Source organism: Coregonus lavaretus (genome assembly GCF_964263955.1).
Source record: "Coregonus lavaretus genome assembly, chromosome: 31".
NCBI classification, from domain to species: Eukaryota; Metazoa; Chordata; class Actinopteri; order Salmoniformes; family Salmonidae; genus Coregonus; species Coregonus lavaretus.
This window is the reverse complement of record NC_140018.1, coordinates 23,279,629-23,302,500: the sequence shown is the minus strand read 5'-3', so window position 1 is coordinate 23,302,500 and position 22,872 is coordinate 23,279,629. Positions and strand designations below refer to the sequence as shown.

The 22,872-nt window shown below is 44.1% G+C and overlaps 1 protein-coding gene across 1 annotated transcript in view; it reads right to left on the bottom strand.

The window, feature by feature from the left end:
* Positions 1-22,872, bottom strand: part of slc35f1 (solute carrier family 35 member F1) — a gene marked incomplete at both ends in the record, with an annotated part of 131,260 nt that overhangs the window by 58,806 nt on the left and 49,582 nt on the right. Inside the window, one exon of the mRNA XM_084149449.1 lies at positions 7,701-7,876. Coding sequence (XP_084005575.1) covers positions 7,701-7,876 — 176 coding nt within the window. The remainder of the gene's footprint in view (positions 1-7,700; positions 7,877-22,872) is intronic.

Here is a 22,872-nt window from a genome sequence, read left to right as displayed (position 1 = left end):
ATATAAACGCAACATGCAACAATTTCAACGATTTTACTGAGTTTCAGTTCATATAAGGAAATCAGTCAATTTAAATAAATTCATTAGGCCCTAATCTATGGATTTCACATGACTGGGCAGGGGCGGAGCCATGGGTGGGCCTGGAAGGGCATAGGAGCCAGGCCCAGCCAATCAGAATGAGTTTTTTCCCACAAAAGGCCTTTATTACAGACAGAAATAATTTTCAGTTTCATCAACTAGAAGCCTGATGTGGAGGTCCTGGGCTGGCATGGTTACACATGGTCTGCGGTTGTGAGGTCAGTTGGATGTACTGCCAAATTCTCTAAAACGACGTTGGAGGCGGCTTATGGTTGAGAAATGAACATTCAAGTCTCTGGCAACAGCTCTGGTGGACATTCCTGCAGTCAGCATGCCAATTGCACGCTCCCTCAAAACTTTAGACATCTGTGGCATTGTGTTGTGTGACAAAACTTTTTAGAGTGGCCTTTTATTGTCCCCAGTACAAGGTGCACCTGTGTAATGATCATGCTGTTTAATCAGCTCATGAAACATGGGACCAACACTTTACATACTGCGTTTATATTTTTGTTCAGTATATAATACGAATGACACCTGCATGTATGCTGGTCACGCAAAGAGAATACTCACAAATTGTTTGAACAACAGCTACCATTGCTATAAATTTTTAATGACACCTGTATGTTTCCAGTGCATTGCATCTGCTTCTTGTCAAGAACGAATCACCAGAGACAGAGCAGATCCTTCAAAGTGCCAAGCTAGCATAACCCAGAATATTCAGCCTTCAGTGATTCTGGCTGTAACAGACCTACATGAACAGAGTGATTGAAGCCAACACAGAGATAATTCAGAGAGGAATATTCAGAGAGGAATATATATGTAATGCTACTGCTATTCAGCTCTACTATTAGATAACAAAACTACATTTGTCTCTCTCTGAGACCCTTACATGTTTGTTCTATTCTAGGATGTGTGAGTTGCAAATCCAAGCAAGGAAGCCTAGGAGAGAAGGTGTGTAGAAAGATGGTGTGTGAGTGAGGTGAGGCCTGGCAAAGGTTTCACTATCTGCTTGTGGCAGGTTTTCCCATGCAGCATTGATTCTCATATCTCACCCTCCACGCACCTCTACCTCAACATCCATGTCACTCTGAATCATAAATGTCAACAGAAAACTGAGGCTAATGATGACAACTTTAACACTAAAGCTGATACCTTTTACCATACTGAGGATACATCAAAGTAATGTTCATGGGATAAGAATAAAACTTCCTACACAGCATGAAACTGCAATGATGACAAAAAACACTTCAGTGTAGAGGGCTGCGGGTCCCGACAGAGATCATCACTTTGGGATTCAAATATTTTGGTTCTTCTGCAAATTATTTGGAAACGGTCGTCTTTCTGCTTGGTATGCGTCAGCCTACCTGTTGTATTAAAAACACATCTTTGTCACATTATTCACACTCTCAGAATTCTCTGCTTCAAGTTAAGTTAACCTCTCCTCTCCTAGTTGGGCATGCGAGATCATAGCATGATAGCAAGATGGAGCCAACTGACATGGTCCCCCTGTTCATGGCTCCTAAGCAACTTTGCAGTATTTCGTTTTTTTGGTGTTATTTCTCATAGGTCAGAACGTCCTTTGCATTATTACATACAGCCGAAAATGATTTTTGGATATTAGAGAGAGAAATACGACTTTCCTGAATTGGATCCTTTGTTCGTACCCCCCAAGGCAATTCCACTTATCCCAGAGACTGCTCCAAGACGCCGCCAGCGGAGAAGAGGTATTGAGAGTGGACTTTTGGTCCGACTCAGGAGGCATGCATACCACCCATCGCTTCCGAGTATATTATTCGCTAATGTTCAGTCCCTGGACAATAAAATAGACGAGCTCAGGGCGAGGACCTCCTTCCAGAGAAACATCAGGGACTGTAACATACTCTGTTTCACGGAATCATACCTCACAATCAAATGCCGACCGCATTTCCTTCCGAGAGAATTCTCTTCGGTCATGGTCACAGCCGTGCATATTCCCCCTCAAGCCAATACCACGTACGGCTCTCAAAGAACTACACCGGACTTTGTGCAAACTGGAAACCGCATATCCTGAGGCCGCATTAAGTGTAGCTGGGGACTTCAATAAAGCAAATCTGAGGAAAATGCTACCAAAGTTTTATTAACACATCGCACTCTCGATCAACACTCTCGACCATTGCTACTCTCCCCTTCCGAGACGGCTACAATGCCCTCCCCCTCCCGCCCTTCGGCAAATCAGATCACGCCTCCATCCTGCTCCTCCCTTCCTATAGACAGAAACTCAAACAGGAAGTACCGGTGGTAAGGACTGTTCAACGCTGGTCTGACCAATCGGAATCCATGCTTCAAGATTATTTTGATAACCCGGACTGGGATATGTTCCAGGTTGCCTCAGAATAACATCAACGTATACATTGACACGGTGACTGAGTTCATCAGGAAATGTATAGGGGATGTTGTTCCCACTGTGACCATTAAAACCTATCCAAATCAAAAACGTGGATAGATCCTAGCATTCACGCAAAACAGAACCAGCGCATTTAACCACGTCAAGGTGACTGGGAATATGGTTGAGTACAAAGAGTCCAGTTATACCCTCCGTAAGGCAATCAAACAGGCAAAACGTAAGTACAGAGACAAAGTGGAGTCGCAATTCAACGGCTCAGACACAAGACATATGTGGCAGGGACTCCAGACAATCACGGATTATAAAGGGAAAAACAGCCACGTCGCGGACACAGACGTCTTGCCCCGGACAAGCTAAACACCTTCTTCACTCACTTCGAGGGAAACACAGTGCCACCGACGTGGGCCACCACCGCTCCCGTGGACTGTGAGCTCTGGTTCTCCGTGGCCGACGTGAGTAAGACATTTAAGTGTGTTAACCCTCGCAAGGTTGCCGGCCCAGACGGCATCCCTAGCCAGAGTCCTCAGAGCATGCGCAGACCAGCTGGCTGGAGTGTTTACAGACATATTCAATCGCTCCATATCCCAGTCTGTTGTCCCCGCTTGCTTCAAGATGTCCACCATTGTTCCTGTACCCAAGAAAGTGAAGGTAACTGAACTAAATAACTATCGCCCCGTAACATTCACTTCTTTCATTATGAAGTGCTTTGAGAGGCTAGTTTAGGATCATATCACCTCCACCTTACCCGACACCCTAGACCCACTGCAATTTGCTTACCACCCCAATAGATCCACGCATGACGCAATCGCCATCGCACTGCACACTGCCCAATCCCATCTGGACAAGAGGAATACCTATGTAAGAATGCTGTTTATTGACTACAGCTCAGCCTTCAACATCATAGTACCCTCCAAGCTCATCATTAAGCTCGGGGCCCTGGGTCTGAACCCCACCCTGTGCAACTGGGTCCTGGACTTCCTGATGGGCCGCCCCCAAAGGTGGTGAAGGTAGGCAACAACACCTCCACTACGCTGATCCTCAACACAGGAGCCCCACAAAGGTGCGTACTCAGCCCACTCCTGTACTCCCTGTTCACCCATGACTGTGTGGTCACACATGTCTCCAACTCAATCATGAAGTTTGCAGATGACACACAGTGGTAGGCCTGATTATCAACAACGGCGAGACAGCCAACAGGGAGGAGGTGAGGGCCCTGGCGGAGTGGTGCCAGGAAAATCTCACTCAATGTCAACAAAATGAAGGAGCTGATCGTGGACTTCAGGAGACAGCTGAGGGAGCACGCCCCTATCCACATCGACGGGGCCGCAGTGTAGAAGATGAAAAGCTTCAAGTTCCTCGGCGTACACATCACTGACAATCTGAGATAGTCCATCCACACTGACAGTGTAGTGAAGAAGGCGCAACAGCGCCTCTTCAACCTCAGGAGGATGAAGAAATTTGGCTTGGCTCATAAGACCCTCACAAACCTTTACCGATGCACCATTGAGAGCATCCTGTCGGGCTGTATCACAGCCTGGTACGGCAACTGCACCGTCCGCAACCGCAGGGCTCTCCAGAGGGTGGTGCGGTCTGCCCAACAAATCACAGGGGGCACACTGCCTGCCCTCCAGGACATATACAGCACCCTGTGTTACAGGAAGGCCAAGAAGATCATCAAGGACCTCAGCCACCCGAGCCACGGCCTGTTCACCCCGCTACCATCCAGAAGGCGAGGTCAGTACAGGTGCATCAAAGCTGGGACCAAGAGACTGAAAAACAGCTTCTATCTCAAGGCCATCAGACTGTTAAATAGTCACCACTAGCTGGCCCCCGCCCAGTACCCTGCCCTGAACTTTAGTCACTGTCACTAGACGGCAACCACCCGGTTACTCTACCATGCACCTTTGAGGCTGGTGCCCTATGTACATAGTCATGGAACACTGGTCACTTTAATAATGGAGCACTGGCCACTTTAAATTATGTTTACATTCTGTTTTACCCACTTCATATGTATATGTATTCTAGTCAAGGCCTATCCTATTTAACTATTGCCATACATATTCTTCAGATATACTACATATTCTATCCATATACTGTCCATATTGTCTACACATCCAATCACATACAGTGAGGGAAAAAGGTATTTGATCCCCTGCTGATTTTGTACGTTTGCCCACTGACAAATAAATGATCAGTCTATAATTTTAATGGTAGGTTTATTTGAACAGTGAGAGACAGTATAACAACAACAAAAATGTTAGAAATTGATTTGCATTTTAATGAGGGAAATAAGTATTTGACCCCCTCTCAATCAGAAAGATTTCTGGCTCCCAGGTGTCTTTTATACAGGTAACGAGCTGAGATTAGGAGCACAGTCTTAAAGGGAGTGCTCCTAATCTCAGTTTGTTACCTGTATAAAAGACACCTGTCCACAGAAGCAATCAATCAATCAGATTCCAAACTCTCCACCATGGCCAAGACCAAAGAGCTCTCCAAGGATGTCAGGGACAAGATTGTAGACCTACACAAGGCTGGAATGGGCTACAAGACCATCGCCAAGCAGCTTGGTGAGAAGGTGACAACAGTTGGTGCGATTATTCGCAAATGGAAGAAACACAAAAGAACTGTCAATCTCCCTCGGCCTGGGGCTCCATGCAAGATCTCACCTCGTGGAGTTGCAATGATCATGAGAACAGTGAGGAATCAGCCCAGAACTACACGGGAGGATCTTGTCAATGATCTCAAGGCAGCTGGGACCATAGTCACCAAGAAAACAATTGGTAACACACTACGCCGTGAAGGACTGAAATCCTGCAGCGCCCGCAAGGTCCCCCTGCTGAAGAAAGCACATATATAGGGCCGTCTGAAGTTTGCCAATGAACATCTGAATGATTCAGAGGAGAACTGGGTGAAAGTGTTGTGGTCAGATGAGGCCAAAATCAAGCTCTTTGGCATCAACTCAACTCGCTGTGTTTGGAGGAGGAGGAATGCTGCCTATGACCCCAAGAACACCATCCCCACCGTCAAACATGGAGGTGGAAACATTATGCTTTGGGGGTGTTTTTCTGCAAAGGGGACAGGACAACTTCACCGCATCAAAGGGACGATGGACGGGGCCATGTACCGTCAAATCTTGGGTGAGAACCTCCTTCCCTCATTAAAATGCAAATCAATTTATAACATTTTTGACATGCGTTTTTCTGGATTATTTTGTTGTTATTCTGTCTCTCACTGTTCAAATAAACCTACCATTAAAATTATAGACTGATCATGTCTTTGTCAGTGGGCAAACGTACAAAATCAGCAGGGGATCAAATACTTTTTTCCCTCAGTATATATACACTACCGGTCAAAAGTTTTAGAACACCTACTCATTCAAGGGTTTTTCTTTATTTTTACTATTTTCTACATTGTAGAATAATAGTGAAGACATCAAATCTATGAAATAACACATATGGAATCATGTAGTAACCAAAAAAGTGTTAAACAAATCAAAATATATTATATATTTGAGATTCTTCAAATAGCCACCCTTTGCTATGATGACAGCTTTGCACACTCTTGGCATTCACTCAACCAGCTTCAACTGGAATGCTTTTCCAACAGTCTTGAAGGAGTTCCCACATATGCTGAGCACTTGTTGGCTGCTTTTCCTTCACTCTGCGGTCCGACTCATCCCAAACCATCTCAATTTGGTTGAGGTCGGGGGATTGTGGAGGCCAGGTCATCTGATGCAGCACTCCATCACTCTCCTTCTTGGTAAATAGCCCTTACACAGCCTGGTGGTGTGTTGGGTCATTGTCCTGTTGAAAAACAAATGATAGTCCCACTAAGCCCAGGTAACTGGTAACTCTAATGAACTTATCCTCTGCAGCAGAGGTAACTCTGGGTCTTCCATTCCTGTGGCGGTCCTCATGAGAGCCAGTTTCATCATAGCGCTTGATGGTTTTTGCGATTAAGTTCTTGAAATGTTCCGTATTGACTGACCTTCATGTCTTAAACTAATGATGGAGTGTCGTTTCTCTTTGCTTATTTGAGCTGTTCTTGCCATAATATGGACTTGGTCTTTTACCAAATAGGGCTATCTTCTTTATACCCCCCCCCCCCACCTTGTCACAACACAACTGATTGGCTCAAACGCATTAAGAAGGAAATAAATTCCACAAATTAACTTTTAAGACGGCACACCTGTTAATTGAAATGCATTCCAGGTGAATAAAGAAAACCCCTTGAATGAGTAGGTGTGTCCAAACTTTTGACTGGTAGTGTATATTGCTGGGACCATGGCTGGCAAGTGAGCTGCGTCACATACGCCTAAAATAGCATTTGGGGACTGCGGTTGGGTTTGGGGCCAGTTCTTGCGGTAGCTGGTGGGAGTTGGACAGAAAGCCAGCAGGTGTGGGTGGGTGCGGTATGAAAAGCTGCGGGTGCGGGTGGGAGAGGGATGAATAAATCAGTCCCACGCAGACCTCTCCTTCAGTGCTACGATAGTCAATTCAACTCCAAATCAGAGTATGTTTAACTTCTCCATAGGATGCCTCTTCCTCTGTGCAGTCTGTTGTCTAAAACCAAATCAGCTCACTGTTCTTCATCTGGAGTCTACAATCTACAGTTAGGATAAACATTGTGACAACATGCTATGCTGAGAGTAAGTTAGCGAGTAAGGTAGCACTGACACCCCCCGCAGGTGTTCCACTCAGACGGCCTTTCAGTGTGCTCCACAGACACACACACACACCATACACTCTTACACAACACACACAGGGATCATTTTTCACACAGCAACCTGCTGCTTGTTTTGAAATGTTCCCTGTAAGTACTCCGAGAGGTCACCCAGAAGGTCAGTAGAGAACAAGAGCTCCTCCATGTTTTCTTTCTTCAAACATAACATTAAGAACAAAGATGTTTTTATACAATCCCAGCTGCAAACTGTCTCTAGTTTATACAGGTCCTATTCCATTCATCTCCAGCTCCAATGCCATAAAGCACAGCAAATGTATTACATTATGCAATATAGCTTGATTAGATTCAACGAGAGGACAGGGGCTTTTACCTTTCCCATCTCGTTGAGAAAGTGATGAGTACACGATATAATATTCACCTAGTAGGATTCAAACTAATCCTGTTTTAGTCTCTATTTGCACTCAGGTGTGACCTGAGCAACTGATGCCTGTTGTGTCCAGTTGCGTGCATGTGTGTGTGAGTGCGTGAGTGAGTGCATGTGTGTCCATTGTCGTACCTTGCCTGACGGCGAGCGTGGTGGTGTAGACCAGGAACAGTAGGATGTAGTTGAGAAAGCTCTGGAACACGGGCGTGTTGGCGTGGTAGTCATCAGCCAGGTACTTGCTGGTCAGCCCGATGCCACAGATGAGCAGAGACAGGACCTGGCCCAGAGCCAGCGTTACTAGAAGTTCCCTGGAGAGGAGAGGCAGGGAAGAAGACATTCTTACTACACACTGGTATTACAGCACAGATACTAAACCACTGACCGGAAAGGGCATTGGAACACAGCTAGTGTACTACAGTACAATACATTCGCAGCACTGTATGGCCAGAGAACAGAAGGTCACATGGTCATGTAAAACTCCTGTCCCTAGCTACAACAGCAGATCAACAGGTGTCCCCATCACCCACAGACCTATCTCTGCATCCCACTGACTCCCACAGAGTTGTCACCTTCTGAACTCATTATCCTCCAGTCGCTCTAGCAGTGTGAGACACGTCAAGGGCTTCCAGTCTGATTTATATTAGGACAGGATTTACAAACACCCTCCATCAGCCATTGTGATACTTGGCCTTGGCTCCTCTCGTTCATCAACATGTGGTTAAGGACACTGAGCTTCCTCACTGGGCTTACTGTACAGTGCTGTACAGAGGATGTGTCTCAAATGACACCCCATTCTCCATAAAGTGCCCTATTTCTGGTCAATGACATCCTCCTTTATTCCCATATGGTGCTCTACTTTTTGCTATAAAACCCTATTCCCTAAGGAGCACTTTTTTTGGCCCAGTCCTGAACACACCCAACCTCTCAAGCCACCTGTGGAATCTGTCTCTTTGATTGTGTCTGTAGTAAAATACAATAGTGGGTGCTGTCAGTTCTGCCTCAGCTGGAAGAAAAAGCTGTCAATCAAGTCTAAAACACACACACAACCCTCTCCCCCCCAGAGAAAGCACATACCAAATCAGCCCCATTCAATGCTCCCTCTACACCTATACAGAGGCACAGCGACAGGGGAGAACGCGCATGGGTATCTGCATATTCAGTACAGAGCTGTAGTAAAGGACCAACAAACAGGCATACACTCGAGCAAGTCAAGAGACATTCATATTCGTTCTGTTTACGCTCAGTTCATCTAAAATCTCATTAGGAATGCCTGGGAAATAATAGGAAGTGTGTGTGTGTCCATATAGAGGATAAGGTCAAAGGCCAGCATTTGAAACGAGTTACACAATAATATGACACAAGCACAAACATGAAGAGGTAAACCAGACAGATGCATGGCAAGCTCAGGGAAACCAATTAGATCCACTGTTACCCCTGGAGCCTGGACTGATCTTTCAGCTGGAGGGAATTACTATGCAAAGCTTTCAGTGGCACAGACAAGTTATTAATAAACTTCTGACCCACTGGAATTGTGATACAGTGAATTATATGTGAAATAATCTGTCTGTAAACAATTGTTGGAAAAATTACTTGTGTCATGCACAAAGTAGATGTCCTCACCGACAAGAAATTTGTGGAGTGGTTGAAAAACAAGTTTTAATGACTCCAACCTAAGTGTATGTAAACTTCCGACTTCAACTGTATACAAATGATAAACTGTCTGACACAAAAAGAGGGGCTGATTTCTCTCATACGGAAGATGGAGCCGGGGGGACCCAGTCTCCCCAAAAAATTTATTGCTCATAGAATTAAAAATATTTTACTGGACATTCTCCATCATGATCAGACAGCATTCTAAAAAGGAAGATATATTGGAGATAACATTAGACAATTATTATAAATAATTGAAAACTACGAGAATGCAGGGAAACCAGGCATAATCTTTATAGCAGATCTTGAGAAAGCCTAAGATAAAGTACGGCTAAAATGTATTTATAAGTGTCTGGATTATTTCAACCTTGGAAAATCTCTTATGAGATGGATAAAAGTATGTATAACACACCTCCTATATGCAAAATTATATATAATGATCTTCCTCTGAAAATGTTTAATTGTCAAGAGGTATAAAACAAGGTTGCCCTCTATCACCATACTTACTTGTTATGGCCATTGAATTGTTAGCTATAAAAATCTGATCCAATAATAAAATTAAGGTGTTAGAAATTAATTGGTTAGAAACAAAGGTATCAATGTATGCTGATGATTCAAGTTCTCAAGTCCACAATCTTCAACCCTGAACGGTCTTATTGAAGACTTGGATAATTTCTCCAGTTTATCTGGATTAAAACCCAACTATCCTGAACAAAAATAAAAACCCATGTTTCATGAGCTGAAATAAAAGATCCCCGAAATGTTCCATATGCACAAAAAGTGTATTTCTCTAAAATGTTGTGCAAAAATGTATTTACATCCCTATTAGTGAGCATTTCTCCTTTGCTAAAATAATCCATCCACCTGACAGGTGTGGCATATCAAGAAGCTGATTAAACAGCATGATCATTACACAGGTGCACCTTGTGCTGGGGACAATAAAAGGCCACTCTAAAATGTGCAGTTTTGTCACACAACACAATGCCACAGATGTCTCAAGTTTTGATGTAACGTGCAATTGGCATGCTGACTGCAGGAATGTCCACCAGAGCTGTTGACAGAGAATGTAATGTTAATATCTCTACCATAAGCTGCCTCTCCAATGTCATTTTAGAGAATTTGGCAGTACGTCAAACCGGCCTCACAATCCCAGGATCTCCACACCCGGCTTCTTCACCTGTGGGATGGTCTGAGACCAGCCACCCAGACAGCTGATGAAACTGTGGATTTGCAGAACCGAATAATTTCTGCACAAACTGTCAGAAACCGTTTCAGGGAAGCTCATCTGCGTGCTCGTCGTCCTCACCATGTTTTTGACCTGACTGCAGTTCGGCGTCATATGCAACTTCAGTGGGCAAATACTCACCTTCGATGGCCACTGGCACGCTGGAGAAGTGTGCTCTTCACGAATGAATCCCGGTTTCAACTGTACCGCGCAGATGGTAGACAGTGTGTATGGTGGCGGTGGGGTTATGGTATGGGCAGGCATAAACTACGGACAACGTACACAATGGCATTTTATCGATGGCAATTTGAATGCACAGAGATAGAGTGACGAGATCCTGAGGCCTATTGTCGTGGAATTTATCCGCCGCCATCACCTCATGTTTCAGCATGATAATGCACGGCCCCATGTCGCAAGGATCTGTACACAATTTCTGGAAGCTGAAAATGTTCCAGTTCTTCCATGGCCTGCATACTCAGACATGTCACCCATTGAGCATGTTTGGGATGCTCTGGATCGACGTGTACGACAGCGTGTTCCAGTTCCCGCCAATATCCAGCAACTTCGCACAGCCATAGAAGAGGAGTGGGACAACATTCCACAGGCCACAATCAACAGCCTGATCAACTCTATGCGAAGGAGATGTGTCGTGCTGCATGAGGCAAATGGTGGTCACACCATTTACATTACATTTTACATTTTAGTCATTTAGCAGACGCTCTTATCCAGAGCGACTTACAGTTAGTGAGTGCATACATTATTAATTTTTTATTTTTCATACTGGCCCCCCGTGGGAATCGAACCCACAACCCTGGCGTTGCAAACGCCATGCTCTACCAACTGAGCTACATCCCTGCCGGCCATTCCCTCCCCTACCCTGGACGACGCTGGGCCAATTGTGCGCCGCCCCATGGGTCTCCCGGTCGTGGCCGGCTACGACAGAGCCTGGATTCGAACCAGGATCTCTAGTGGCACAGCTAGCACTGCGATGCAGTGCCTTAGACCACTGCGCCACTCGGGAGGTTACCAGATACTGACTGGTTTTCTGATCCACGCCCCTACCTTTTTATTTAAGGTATCTGTGACCAACAGATGCATATCTGTATTCCCAGTCATGTGAAATCCATAGATTAGGGCCTAATGAATGTATTTCAATTGACTGATTTCCTTATATGAACTGTAACTCAGTAATATCTTTGAAATTGTTGCATGTTTATATTTTTGTTCAGTGTATGAAGTGTACTATATCAAAAGACACAAACTTTAAATTGCTATGTGGTCTCCCAATTAAATGGACGGTTGGTGCAGTTGGTGTGCTTGGTGTACACATCCTGGAAAAGTTTAATGATCTTGCAACTATCAATTTTGAAAGAAAACTTTGCAAAATAGATAGGATCTTGAAACCATAGAAAGGGAAACATCTGTCCATCTATGGTAAAATTACCCTGATTAAATTATCTAGTGATATCGCAGTTTACATATCTATTCATGGCTCTACCAACTCGAGGATAATATTATTTCAAGTTACGTGAGCAAAAAATTGCAAGCGCCATGCTCTATCAACTGAGCTACATGGGACCACTGGAATGGAAAAGCAAGTAAAGTTAAACGGGAATATTTATAATAATATATGTTCGGAGGGCTAAAACTATTAAATATCAAAGCATTAAACCTCTCTCTTAAAGCTTCTACTATACCGAAACTGTATCTAAATCCAAACTGGTTTTCCAGTAGTGTCACGGATTCAGCCGAAGCTGTTCCTCCTCCTTGCTCGGGCAGGCTTTGGCGTTCGTCGTCACCGGAGTACTAGCTGCTACCGATCCATGTTTCTATGTTCTACTGGTTTTGTCTGTATTGGTCTCACCTGTTTCCCATCATGTAATTATATATATTAATCCCTATTTAACCCTCTGGCTCACACTGTGTGTTGTGTGTGTTTGTTCATGTTTTGGTTGTCGTATGTGAGCGGGTTTGTTCCTCCCTGCGTGGAGGTATGTTCATTAAGTTACCTACGAGTAAAGTATGTTTTTTGATTAGCGCCTGACTTCGTCCTACCGCATTACACTGACGCCTTGACAAGTAGGCTACTAAGATAGGCACATCCAATGGTTAAAAGGGAGCTCTTTGATGTCATACAGATTAAAACTATTAATTTCCGGTGGATTGACAATGGAACCCTGTTTAAAGTATCTTCATTTTTAAATGAAGCTATACAGAGTTGGCTACAATTCCAATGTTATCCTCCAGAAGAGGCAGAACATACACTACATGACCAAAAGTATGTGGACACCTGCTCATCGAACATCTCATTCCAAAATCATGGGCATTAATATGGAGTTGGTCTCTCCTTTGTTGCTATAACAGCCTCCACTCTTCTGGGAAGGCGTTCCCCTAGATGTTGGAACATTGCTGCAGGGACTTGCTTCCATTCAGCCCCAAGAGCATTAGTGAGGTCGGGCACTGTTGTTGGGCGAGTATGGTGTTCGATGGGGTTGAGGTCAGGGTTCTCTCAACAAACCACTTCTGTATGGACCTCGCTTTGTGCACGGGGCATTGTCATGCTGAAACAGGAAAGGGCCTTCCCCAAACTGTTGCCACAAAGTTGGAAGCACAGAATCATCTAGAATGTCATTGTATGCTGTAGTGTTAAGATTTCCCTTCACTGGAACTAAGGGGCCTAGCCCAAACCATGAAAAACAGCCCAAGACCATTATTCCTCATCCACCAAACTTTACAGTTGGCACTATGCATTATGGCAGGTAGCGTTCTCCTGGCATCCGCTAAACCCAGATTTGTCCATCGGACTGCCAGATGGTGAAGCGTGATTCATTTCCACTGCTCCAGAGTCCAATGGCGGTGAGCTTTACACCACTCCAGCCAACTCTTGGCATTGCGCATGGTGATCTTAGGCTTGTGTGGGGCTGCTCGGCAATGGAAACCCATTTCATGAAGCTCTCTACGAACAGTTATTGTGCTGACGTTACTTCCAGAGACAGTTTGAAACTCGGTAGTGAGTGTTGCAACTAAGGACAGATTATTTTTACCCGCTGCGCGCTTCAGCACTCGCCGGTCCCGTTCTGTGAGCAGTTGTTGCTCCTAGATGTTTCCACTTCACAATAACAGCACTTACAGTTGACCTGGGCAGCTCTAGCAGGGCAGAAATTTGACAAACTGACTTGTTGGAAAGGTAGCATCCTATGACGGTGCCACGTTGAAAGTCAGTGAGCTCTTCAGTAAGGCCACTTTACTGAAAATGTTTGAATATGGAGATTGCATGGCTGTGTGCTCAATTTTATACCCCTGTCCGCAACGGGTGTGGCTGAAACAGCCAAATCCACTAATTTGAAGGGGTGACCACATACGTTTGTATATATAGTGTATATTACAGCAAATAATATGGCTAAACTCCAATGTACTGATAGTGGATAAACCAACTTTCTTGGAGAGAAAGAAGGTATCATGTTTATGAATCACATTATAAACAACGACGGTAGAATTATGTCACACAAGCAATTAATCACAGTATATGGAGATGTATGCATAATACAAAATTATAACCAATTCATCGCAGCAATTAGTTATTTTCAATTTAAGCTATTATATGCAATTCTAGCTACAAAAAGAATGCTCAGTATTTGGGGCATTGAACAGTCATACCAGTGCAGACTCAGAATCAATAGAGCATCTCTTTTGGTACTGTCCATCGGTGGCTTGTTTTTGGAGTCAGGTCCAGGAATGGTTGTTATGTCATAATATCAGGGTGCGGTTGGACCTGCAAACTGTATTGTTGGGGGATTTGAAGGACCAAAATCAAATCAAATCAAATTGTATTTGTCACATACACGTGTTTAGCAGATGTTATAGGGTGTGTAGTGAAATGCTTGTGCTTCTAGCTCCAACAGTGCAGTAATATCTAACAAGTAATATCTAACAATTTCACAACATATACCTAATACACACAACACTAGTAAGGAATGGAATTTAAGAAAATATGCATATATGGACAAGCAATGACAATGACAGAGCGGCATGGACTAAGATACAGTAGAATATTATAGAATAGAATTCAGTATATACATATGAGATGAGTAGTGCAAGATATGTAAACATTATTAAAGTGACTATAAACATTATTAAAGTGACTAGTGTTCAATTTCTTAAAGTGGCCAGTGATTTCAATAGGCAGCAGCAGCCTCTAATGTGCTAGTGATGGCTATTTAACAGTCTGATGGCCTTGCGATAGAAGGTGTTTTTCATTCTCTCGGTCCCAGCTATGATGCACCTGTACTGACCTCGCCTTCTGGATGATAGCGGGGTGAACAAGCAGTGGCTCGGGTGGTTGATGTCCTTGATGATCTTTTTGGCCTTCCTGTGACACAGGGTGCTGTATGTGTCTTGGAGGGCGGGTAGTTTGCCCCCGATAATGCGTTCGGCAGACCGCACCACCCTCTGGAGAGCCCTGCGGTTGTGGGCCGTGCAGTTGCCGTACCAGGTGGTGATACAGCCCGACAGGATGCTCTCAATTGTGCATCTGTAAAAGTTTGTGAGGGTTTTAGGTGCCAAGACAAATTTCTTCAGCCTCCTGAAGTTGAAGAGGCTCTGTTGTGCCTTCTTCACTACACTGTCTGCATGGGTGGACCATTTCAGTTTGTCGGTGATGTGTACGCCAAGGAACTTGAAGCTTTCCACCTTCTCCACTACGGTCACGTCGATGTGGATAGAGGGGTGCACCCTCTGCTGTTTCCTGAAGTCCACGATCATCTCCTTTGTTTTGTTGACGTTGAGTGAGAGGTTATTTTCCTTGCACCACACTCCCAGAGCCCTCACCTCCTCCCTGTAGGCGGTCTCATCATTGTTGGTAACATTTTTAAATTTTAAAATGTTTAGTCATTTAGCAGACGCTTTTATCCAGAGTGACTTACAGTTAGTGAGTGCATACATTTTCATACTGGCCCCCCATGGGAAACGAACCCACAACCCTGGCATTGCAAGCGCCATGCTCTACCAACTGATCTACACGGGGCCAGTAATCAAGCCTAGTACTGTTGTGTCGTCTGCAAACTTGATGATTGAGTTGGAGGCGTGCTTGGCCACGGAGTCATGTGTGAACAGTGAGTACAGGAGGGGGCTGAGCACGCACCCTTGTGGGGCCCCAGTGTTGAGGATCAGCGAAGTGGAGATGTTGTTTCCTACCTTCACCACCTGGGGGCGGCCCGTCAGGAAGTCCAGGACCCAGTTGCACAGGGTGGGGTTCAGACCCAGGGCCTCAAGCTTGATGATTAGCTTGGAGGGTACTATGGTGTTGAATGCTGAGCTGTAGTCAATTAACAGAATTCTTACATAGGTATTCCTCTTGTCCAGATGGGATAGGGCAGTGTGCAGTGTGATGGCGATTGCATCGTCTGTGGATCTATTGGGGCGGTAAGCAAATTGAAGTGGGTCTAGGGTGACAGGTAAGGTAGAGGTGATATGATCCTTGACTAGTCTCTCAAAGCACTTCATGATGACAGAGGTGAGTGCTACAGGGCGATAGTCATTTAGTTCAGTTATCTTTGCTTTCTTGGGTACAGGAACAATGGTGGCCATCTTGAAGCATGTGGGAACAGCAGACTGGGAAAGGGAGATATTGAATATGTCCATAAACACACCAGCCAGCTGGTCTGCGCATGCTTTGAGGACGTGGCTAGGGATGCCGTCTGGGCCGGCAGCCTTGCGGGGGTTAACATGCTTAAATGTCTTAATCACGTCGGCAATGGGAAGGAGAGGCCACAGTGGCACTGTGTTATCCACAAAGCGGGCGAAGAAGGTGTTTAGCTTGTCTGGAAGCGAGACGTCGGTGTCGGCGACGTGGCTGGTTTTCCTTTTGTAGTTCGTGATTGTCTGTAGACCCTGCCACAAACGTCTTGTGTCTGAGCCGTTGAATTGCGACTCCACTTTGTCTCTATACTGATGTTTTGCCAGTTTAATTGCCTTGCGGAGTGAGTAGCTACACTGTTTGTATTCTGCCATATTCCCAGTCACCTTGCCATGGTTGAAATGCAGTGGTTCGTGCTTTCAGATTGGCACGAATGCTGCCATCTATCCACAGTTTCTGGTTAGGGTAGGTTTTAATAGTCACAGTGGGCACAACATCCCCTATACACTTCCTGATAAACTCAGTCACCGTTTCAGTGTATTCGTCTAAATTATTTTGGGAAGCTACCTGGAACATATCCCAGTCCGCGTGATCAAAACAATCTTGAAGCGTGGATTCCTATTGGTCAGACCAGCGTTGACTTGTCCTTAGCACGGGTATTTCCTGTTTGAGTTTCTGCCTATAGGAAGGGTGGAGCAAAATGGAGTCGTGGTCAGATTTGCCGAAAGGAGGGCGGGGGAGGGCCTTATAACCATCCCGGAAGTTCGAATAGCAATGGTTGAGGATTTTGGCAGCGCGAGTACAACAGTCGATATGTTGTACTCGCGCTGCCAAAATCCTCGATCACAGATAGTCAATAGGAAATATCATTGTGCTATTGGGTCAAATGTTTATTTTTGGGGCAATTTCTACAGGAATGTTGCAGATGGGGAGGTACAAGTCCCTAGTGAGACACCATGGTATAATGGAGGGATGTCTTGCAAGAGGAAATGGTAGAATTATGATTTACTGGGAAAGATGGGTTGATCTGCGGCTGTCTGAAGGTTGGAATGAATGAGTGTTGGAATAAATACATACACACATGCACAGTATAAATGTTTGAGGTCCTCCAATCAGGGGTGAGTGTGGGGATGTGACTGTATGTTTTTCGTTTAGTTATTTATGTTTAGTGTTGTGGTTTCACGCTGTGAACGGTGTGTGTGCTGGCCCTGGTGGTTATGGGTGTGCTCGCTTCCATGACTGCCCGGGCTTCGGATGGGGCTTGGTCCTTCCCGCCCTTGGAAAATACCTTTTGGCCAGAACTTCGCCCTGCCGGCATCTCGGGCGAGCGCACCCACTGACCAGAGCAAGTAAAAAATACTTTACTACTCTGCTAATGACACAACATGTACAGTTGAAGTCGTAAGTTTACATACACTTAGGTTGGAGTCATTAAAACTTGTTTTTCAACCACTCCACAAATTTCTTGTTAACAAACTATAGTTTTGGCAAGTCGGTTAGGATATCTACTTTGTGCATGACACGAGTAATTTTTCCAACAATTGTTTACAGACAGATTATTTCACTTATAATTCACTGTATCACAATTCCAGTGGGTCAGAAGTTTACATACACTAAGTTGACTGTGCCTTTAAACAGCTTGGAAAATTCCAGAAAATTATGTCATGGCTTTAGAAGCTTCTGATAGGCTAATTGACATCATTTGAGTCAATTGGAGGTGTACCTGTGGATATATTTCAAGGCCTACCTTCAAACTCAATGCCTCTTTGCTTGACATCATAGAAAAATCAAAAGAAATCAGCCAAGACCTCAGAAAAAAATTTGTAGACCTCCACAAGTCTGGTTCATCCTTGGGAGCAATTTCCAAATGACTGAAGGTACCATGTTCATCTGTACAAACAATAGTACGCAAGTATAACCACGCAGCCGTCATACCGCTCAGGAAGGAGACGCGTTCTGTCTCCTAGAGATGAACGTACTTTGGTTTGAAAATTGCAAATCAATCCCAGAACAACAGCAAAGGACCTTGTGAAGATGCTGGAGGAAACAGGTACAAAAGTATCTATATCCACAGTAAAACAAGTCCTATATCGACATAACCTGAAAGGCCGCTCAGCAAGGAAGAAGCCACTGCTCCAAAACCGCCATAAAAAAGCCAGACTACGGTTTGCAACTGCACATGGGGACAAAGATTGTACTTTTTGGAGAAATGTCCTCTGGTCTGATGAAACAAAAATAGAACTGTTTGGCCATAATGACCATCGTTATGTTTGGAGGAAAAAGGGGGTTGCTTGCAAGCCGAAGAACACCATCCCAACCGTGAAGCACGGGGGTGGCAGCATCATGCTGTGGGGGTGCTTTGCTGCAGGAAGGACTGGTGCACTTCACAAAATAGATGGCATCATGAGGAAGGAAAATTATGTGGATATATTGAAGCAACATCTCAAGACATCAGTCAGGAAGTTAAAGCTTGGTCGCAAATGGGTCTTCCAAATGGACAATGACCCCAAGCATACTTCCAAAGTTGTGGCAAAATGGCTTAAGGACAACAAAGTCAAGGTATTGGAGTGGCCATCACAAAGCCCTGACCTCAACCCTATAGAAAATTTGTGGGCAGAACTGAAAAAGCGTGTGCAAGCAAGGAGGCCTACAAACCTGACTGGGCCAAAATTCACCCAACTTATTGTGGGGAGCTTGTGGAAGGCTACCCGAAACGTTTGACCCAAGTTAAACAATTTAAAGGCAATGCTACCAAATACTAATTGAGTGTATGTAAACTTCTGACCCACTGGGAATGTGATGAAATAAATAAAACCTGAAATAAATCATTCTCTCTACTATTATTCTGACATTTCACATTCTTAAAATAAAGTGGTGATCCTAACTGACCTAAGACAGGGAATTTTTACTAGGATTAAATGTCAGGAATTGTGAAAAACTGAGTTTAATATATTTGACTAAGGTGTATGTAAACTTCCGACTTCAACTGTATATTAAATATGTTCTATAGGCCTAAGAAATAATGCATATATTGACCAAAAACCCTAAACATCAATTACAACACTCAGTCTCACCACTCCCTTATCTTGTTTACTATCAATTGATGTTTAATGAGTTTTTCAACTCTTCACGGTTTCGGCGAAGGATGGCATTGATGGGTAATTCTGAGATAAAAACTTTATCTGATGGAGCAGAGATATCTAACTGCACCAAGCTTCTCTCTCCCCCTCCCTCTCTGCAGATAGCCTATTGTGGAGAGTTTATTTTCCCATTTTCTCCCAGACACGTTTAATTACAACCGTAGACTGTGAGCATCTCTGTGTGGAACCCAGAGTAATGAGTAGAATCACCACACCCATATTACATTATACACCAATAAATTGCAAGAAACAAATCGCCTCCTCCGGCAAACAAATCCCCTCTTTTACACACTCTAATTTTAATCTTCTCCTGCACAATTACTACAGTACACAGGGTGGAGTTGCAGTCAATCTAAAGTAATCATTGATGCCCCCAACTCTTATTCAAGATCTAGATTCTACTAGGAGGAGCAGACATATTGATGAGTCTGGGAGGGTGATGTAATGTTTGTTATTTTTTCATAAATGGTACATAAACTGCTGTGTTAATCATACTGCAGCGCTAGGCCATTAGCAGCTGCTGATGAGGGGATTTCAAGTCATTCAACTAATGTTTGCTTAAATATGCAAATTCACAGGTAGGCCTACACGGGACTGAGAGTTACACTCTGAACAAATAGAGCAGTTCATACTATAGCGTATGATGGTACACCAACACCATATGATAACACACGTACACACACAGTTACTGCCAGAAGTCAAACATAATTCATATCTAAAGCTTAGCTATTATATGGCCAGAAAACGGCTTATTCCATACGTGCATATTTATGCAGGGTTTCATTGCGCCAAATACACAGAGAGGTAGACATTTGCATTTAGATGGAAACCAATTTACTTTCCTCTAAGGCAATCATAGTCAGGATTGAATATGGATGTATTTTTTATTTTTGTTCAATTACTTATTGCTCCAAGTAGTATTACCTTAGTCGAGACCTAAATTAATTAGGTTTAAATCTCTCAGAGTTTTCTCCCTCATAGAAAAGAGGCAGCAATGTACCAAGTCCATATCCCTCTCAACATATTCTCTAGGAGCCCCATGTTCCCCTTTACATTCCTCTCTACAAACATAGTCCCTACTCCCTACAGAAGCAAAATCATCCATGAGAAACAACCTTGAGCATCGCAAGTCCTTGAATAGCAAAACAAACATTGATTTCAACTCTATGCACAATAATTACTTTGAACAATTTACACTGAACATTTTACAAAAACACATTTATTGGAAGAACGGCACAGATGCAAAGTTTGGTAACAGAATTTTGGTAAAATCTCAGTTTTTTATGTGACCACGTTTTCCCAAAACTCTTAAATATCTGTTCCGAATTAAGATTCAAAGATGTCTGCAGAAAGAATGGGGTGTCAGGTATGACCTGACACCTTGAGTTTGAAAAAATCTCATTTGGTTATTGAACTACAGAAAGTGAAGTGGATTTACACCCGGTAACAGAACTGAATTTCATCATGGGTCCCTGATCTATACCACATAGAAATGCATAATTATGGATATGAATGTCATTCTCTTCATGGTGATGTATCCTAAATAGGTACACAAAGGTACCTATTCTAATCTACATTATAAACTGGTCGGTTCGAGCCCTGAATACTGATTGGCTGACAGCCGTGGTATATCAGACCGTATACCACAGGTATGACAAAACATTTATTTTCTACTGCTCTAATTACGTTAGTAAGCAGTTTATAATAACAATAAGGCACCTTGGGGGTTTGTGGTATATGGCCAATATACCACGGCTAAGGGCTATATCCAGGCACTCCAGGCACTCCGCGTTGAAGAACAGCCCTTAGCCGTGGTATATTGGCCATATTGGCCCGTGTAGCTCAGTTGGTAGAGCATGGCGCTTGCAACGCCAGGGTTGTGGGTTTGATTCCCACGGGGGGCCAGTATGAATTTTTTTAAATGTATGCACTCACTAACTGTAAGTCGCTCTGGATAAGAGCGTCTGCTAAATGACTCAAATGTAAAAATATACCACACTCCCTCGGGCCTTATTGCTTAAGTATAGTACAGGACTGTCCTATACTGTACTGTATTGAACTACACTCTATTTTTCTTTAATGTAGAGGTCTTCACGGGTCCAAATAGTGGAGAACAATTGGATCCGTGGCGTTCCCACCCGCATAAATTAATTCTCAAAAAACAGAAACCCGTTCCGAAAAGGGCCGTGGAAAAACAAACCCTTGCCGGTTCGGAACCGAGAGAACTGTTCAGATCCGAGAGAAGAAAGCCAAAACAAAAAGATAAATGCGAGCAGCACCGCCCACTCAAAAAGATACCTACTAGAGCAGCACCGCCCACTCAAGACTCTGAGCCTGCCTGGCAGGGTTGGTCCTACAAAGGACAAAGGAGATGCCTGGGAAAATGGTTACAACGGGGGACCAGAGTTTTTGTGTTTCAGGGGAAGAGTGTGGATCTGATCTCCATCACCTAGGACTTGACATAGGTTAATCAAATCTCAAATTTCTGTCAATGTTTGCTCAATCTTGCATGCTTTCTCAAACAGCTGTAACTGTATATGCATTTGTAAATCAGGTCCTTTCTTGAGTTGGGCTCTGGGATGTAACAACCGTTGAGCATCTGAGCTTATGGATGATTGTGGAGGAAAGGGGTTGAGTGTGTAAGAGTGTGTGTGTGTGTGTGTGTGTGTGTGTGTGTGTGTGTACAGTGGGGAAAAAAAGTATTTAGCCAGCCACCAATTGTGCATGTTCTCCCACTTAAAAAGATGAGAGAGGCCTGTAAATTTCATCATAGGTACACGTCAACGATGACAGACAAAATGAGAAAAATAAATCCAGAAAATCCCACAGTTTCTCAATACTTTGTTATATACCCTTTGTTGGCAATGACACAGGTCAAATGTTTTCTGTAAGTCTTCACAAGGTTTTCACACACTGTTGCTGGTATTTTGGCCCATTCCTCCATGCAGATCTCCTCTAGAGCAGTGATGTTTTGGGGCTGTCGCTGGGCAACACGGACTTTCAACTCCCTCCAAAGATTTTCTATGGGGTTGAGATCTGGAGACTGGCTAGGCCACTCCAGGACCTTGAAATGCTTCTTACGAAGCCACTCCTTCGTTGCCCGGGCGGTGTGTTTGGGATCATTGTCATGCTGAAAGACCCAGCCACGTTTCATCTTCAATGCCCTTGCTGATGGAAGGAGGTTTTCACTCAAAATCTCACGATACATGGCCCCATTCATGCTTTCCTTTACACGGATCAGTCGTCCTGGTCCCTTTGCAGAAAAACAGCCCCAAAGCATGATGTTTCCACCCCCATGCTTCACAGTAGGTATGGTGTTCTTTGGATGCAACTCAGCATTCTTTGTCCTCCAAACACGACGAGTTGAGTTTTTACCAAAAAGTTCTATTTTGGTTTCATCTGACCATATGACATTCTCCCAATCCTCTTCTGGATCATCCAAATGCACTCTAGCAAACTTCAGACGGGCCTGGACATGTACTGGCTTAAGCAGGGGGACACGTCTGGCACTGCAGGATTTGAGTCCCTGGCGGCGTAGTGTGTTACTGATGGTAGGCTTTGTTACTTTGGTCCCAGCTCTCTGCAGGTCATTCACTAGGTCCCCCCGTGTGGTTCTGGGATTTTTGCTCACCGTTCTTGTGATCATTTTGACCC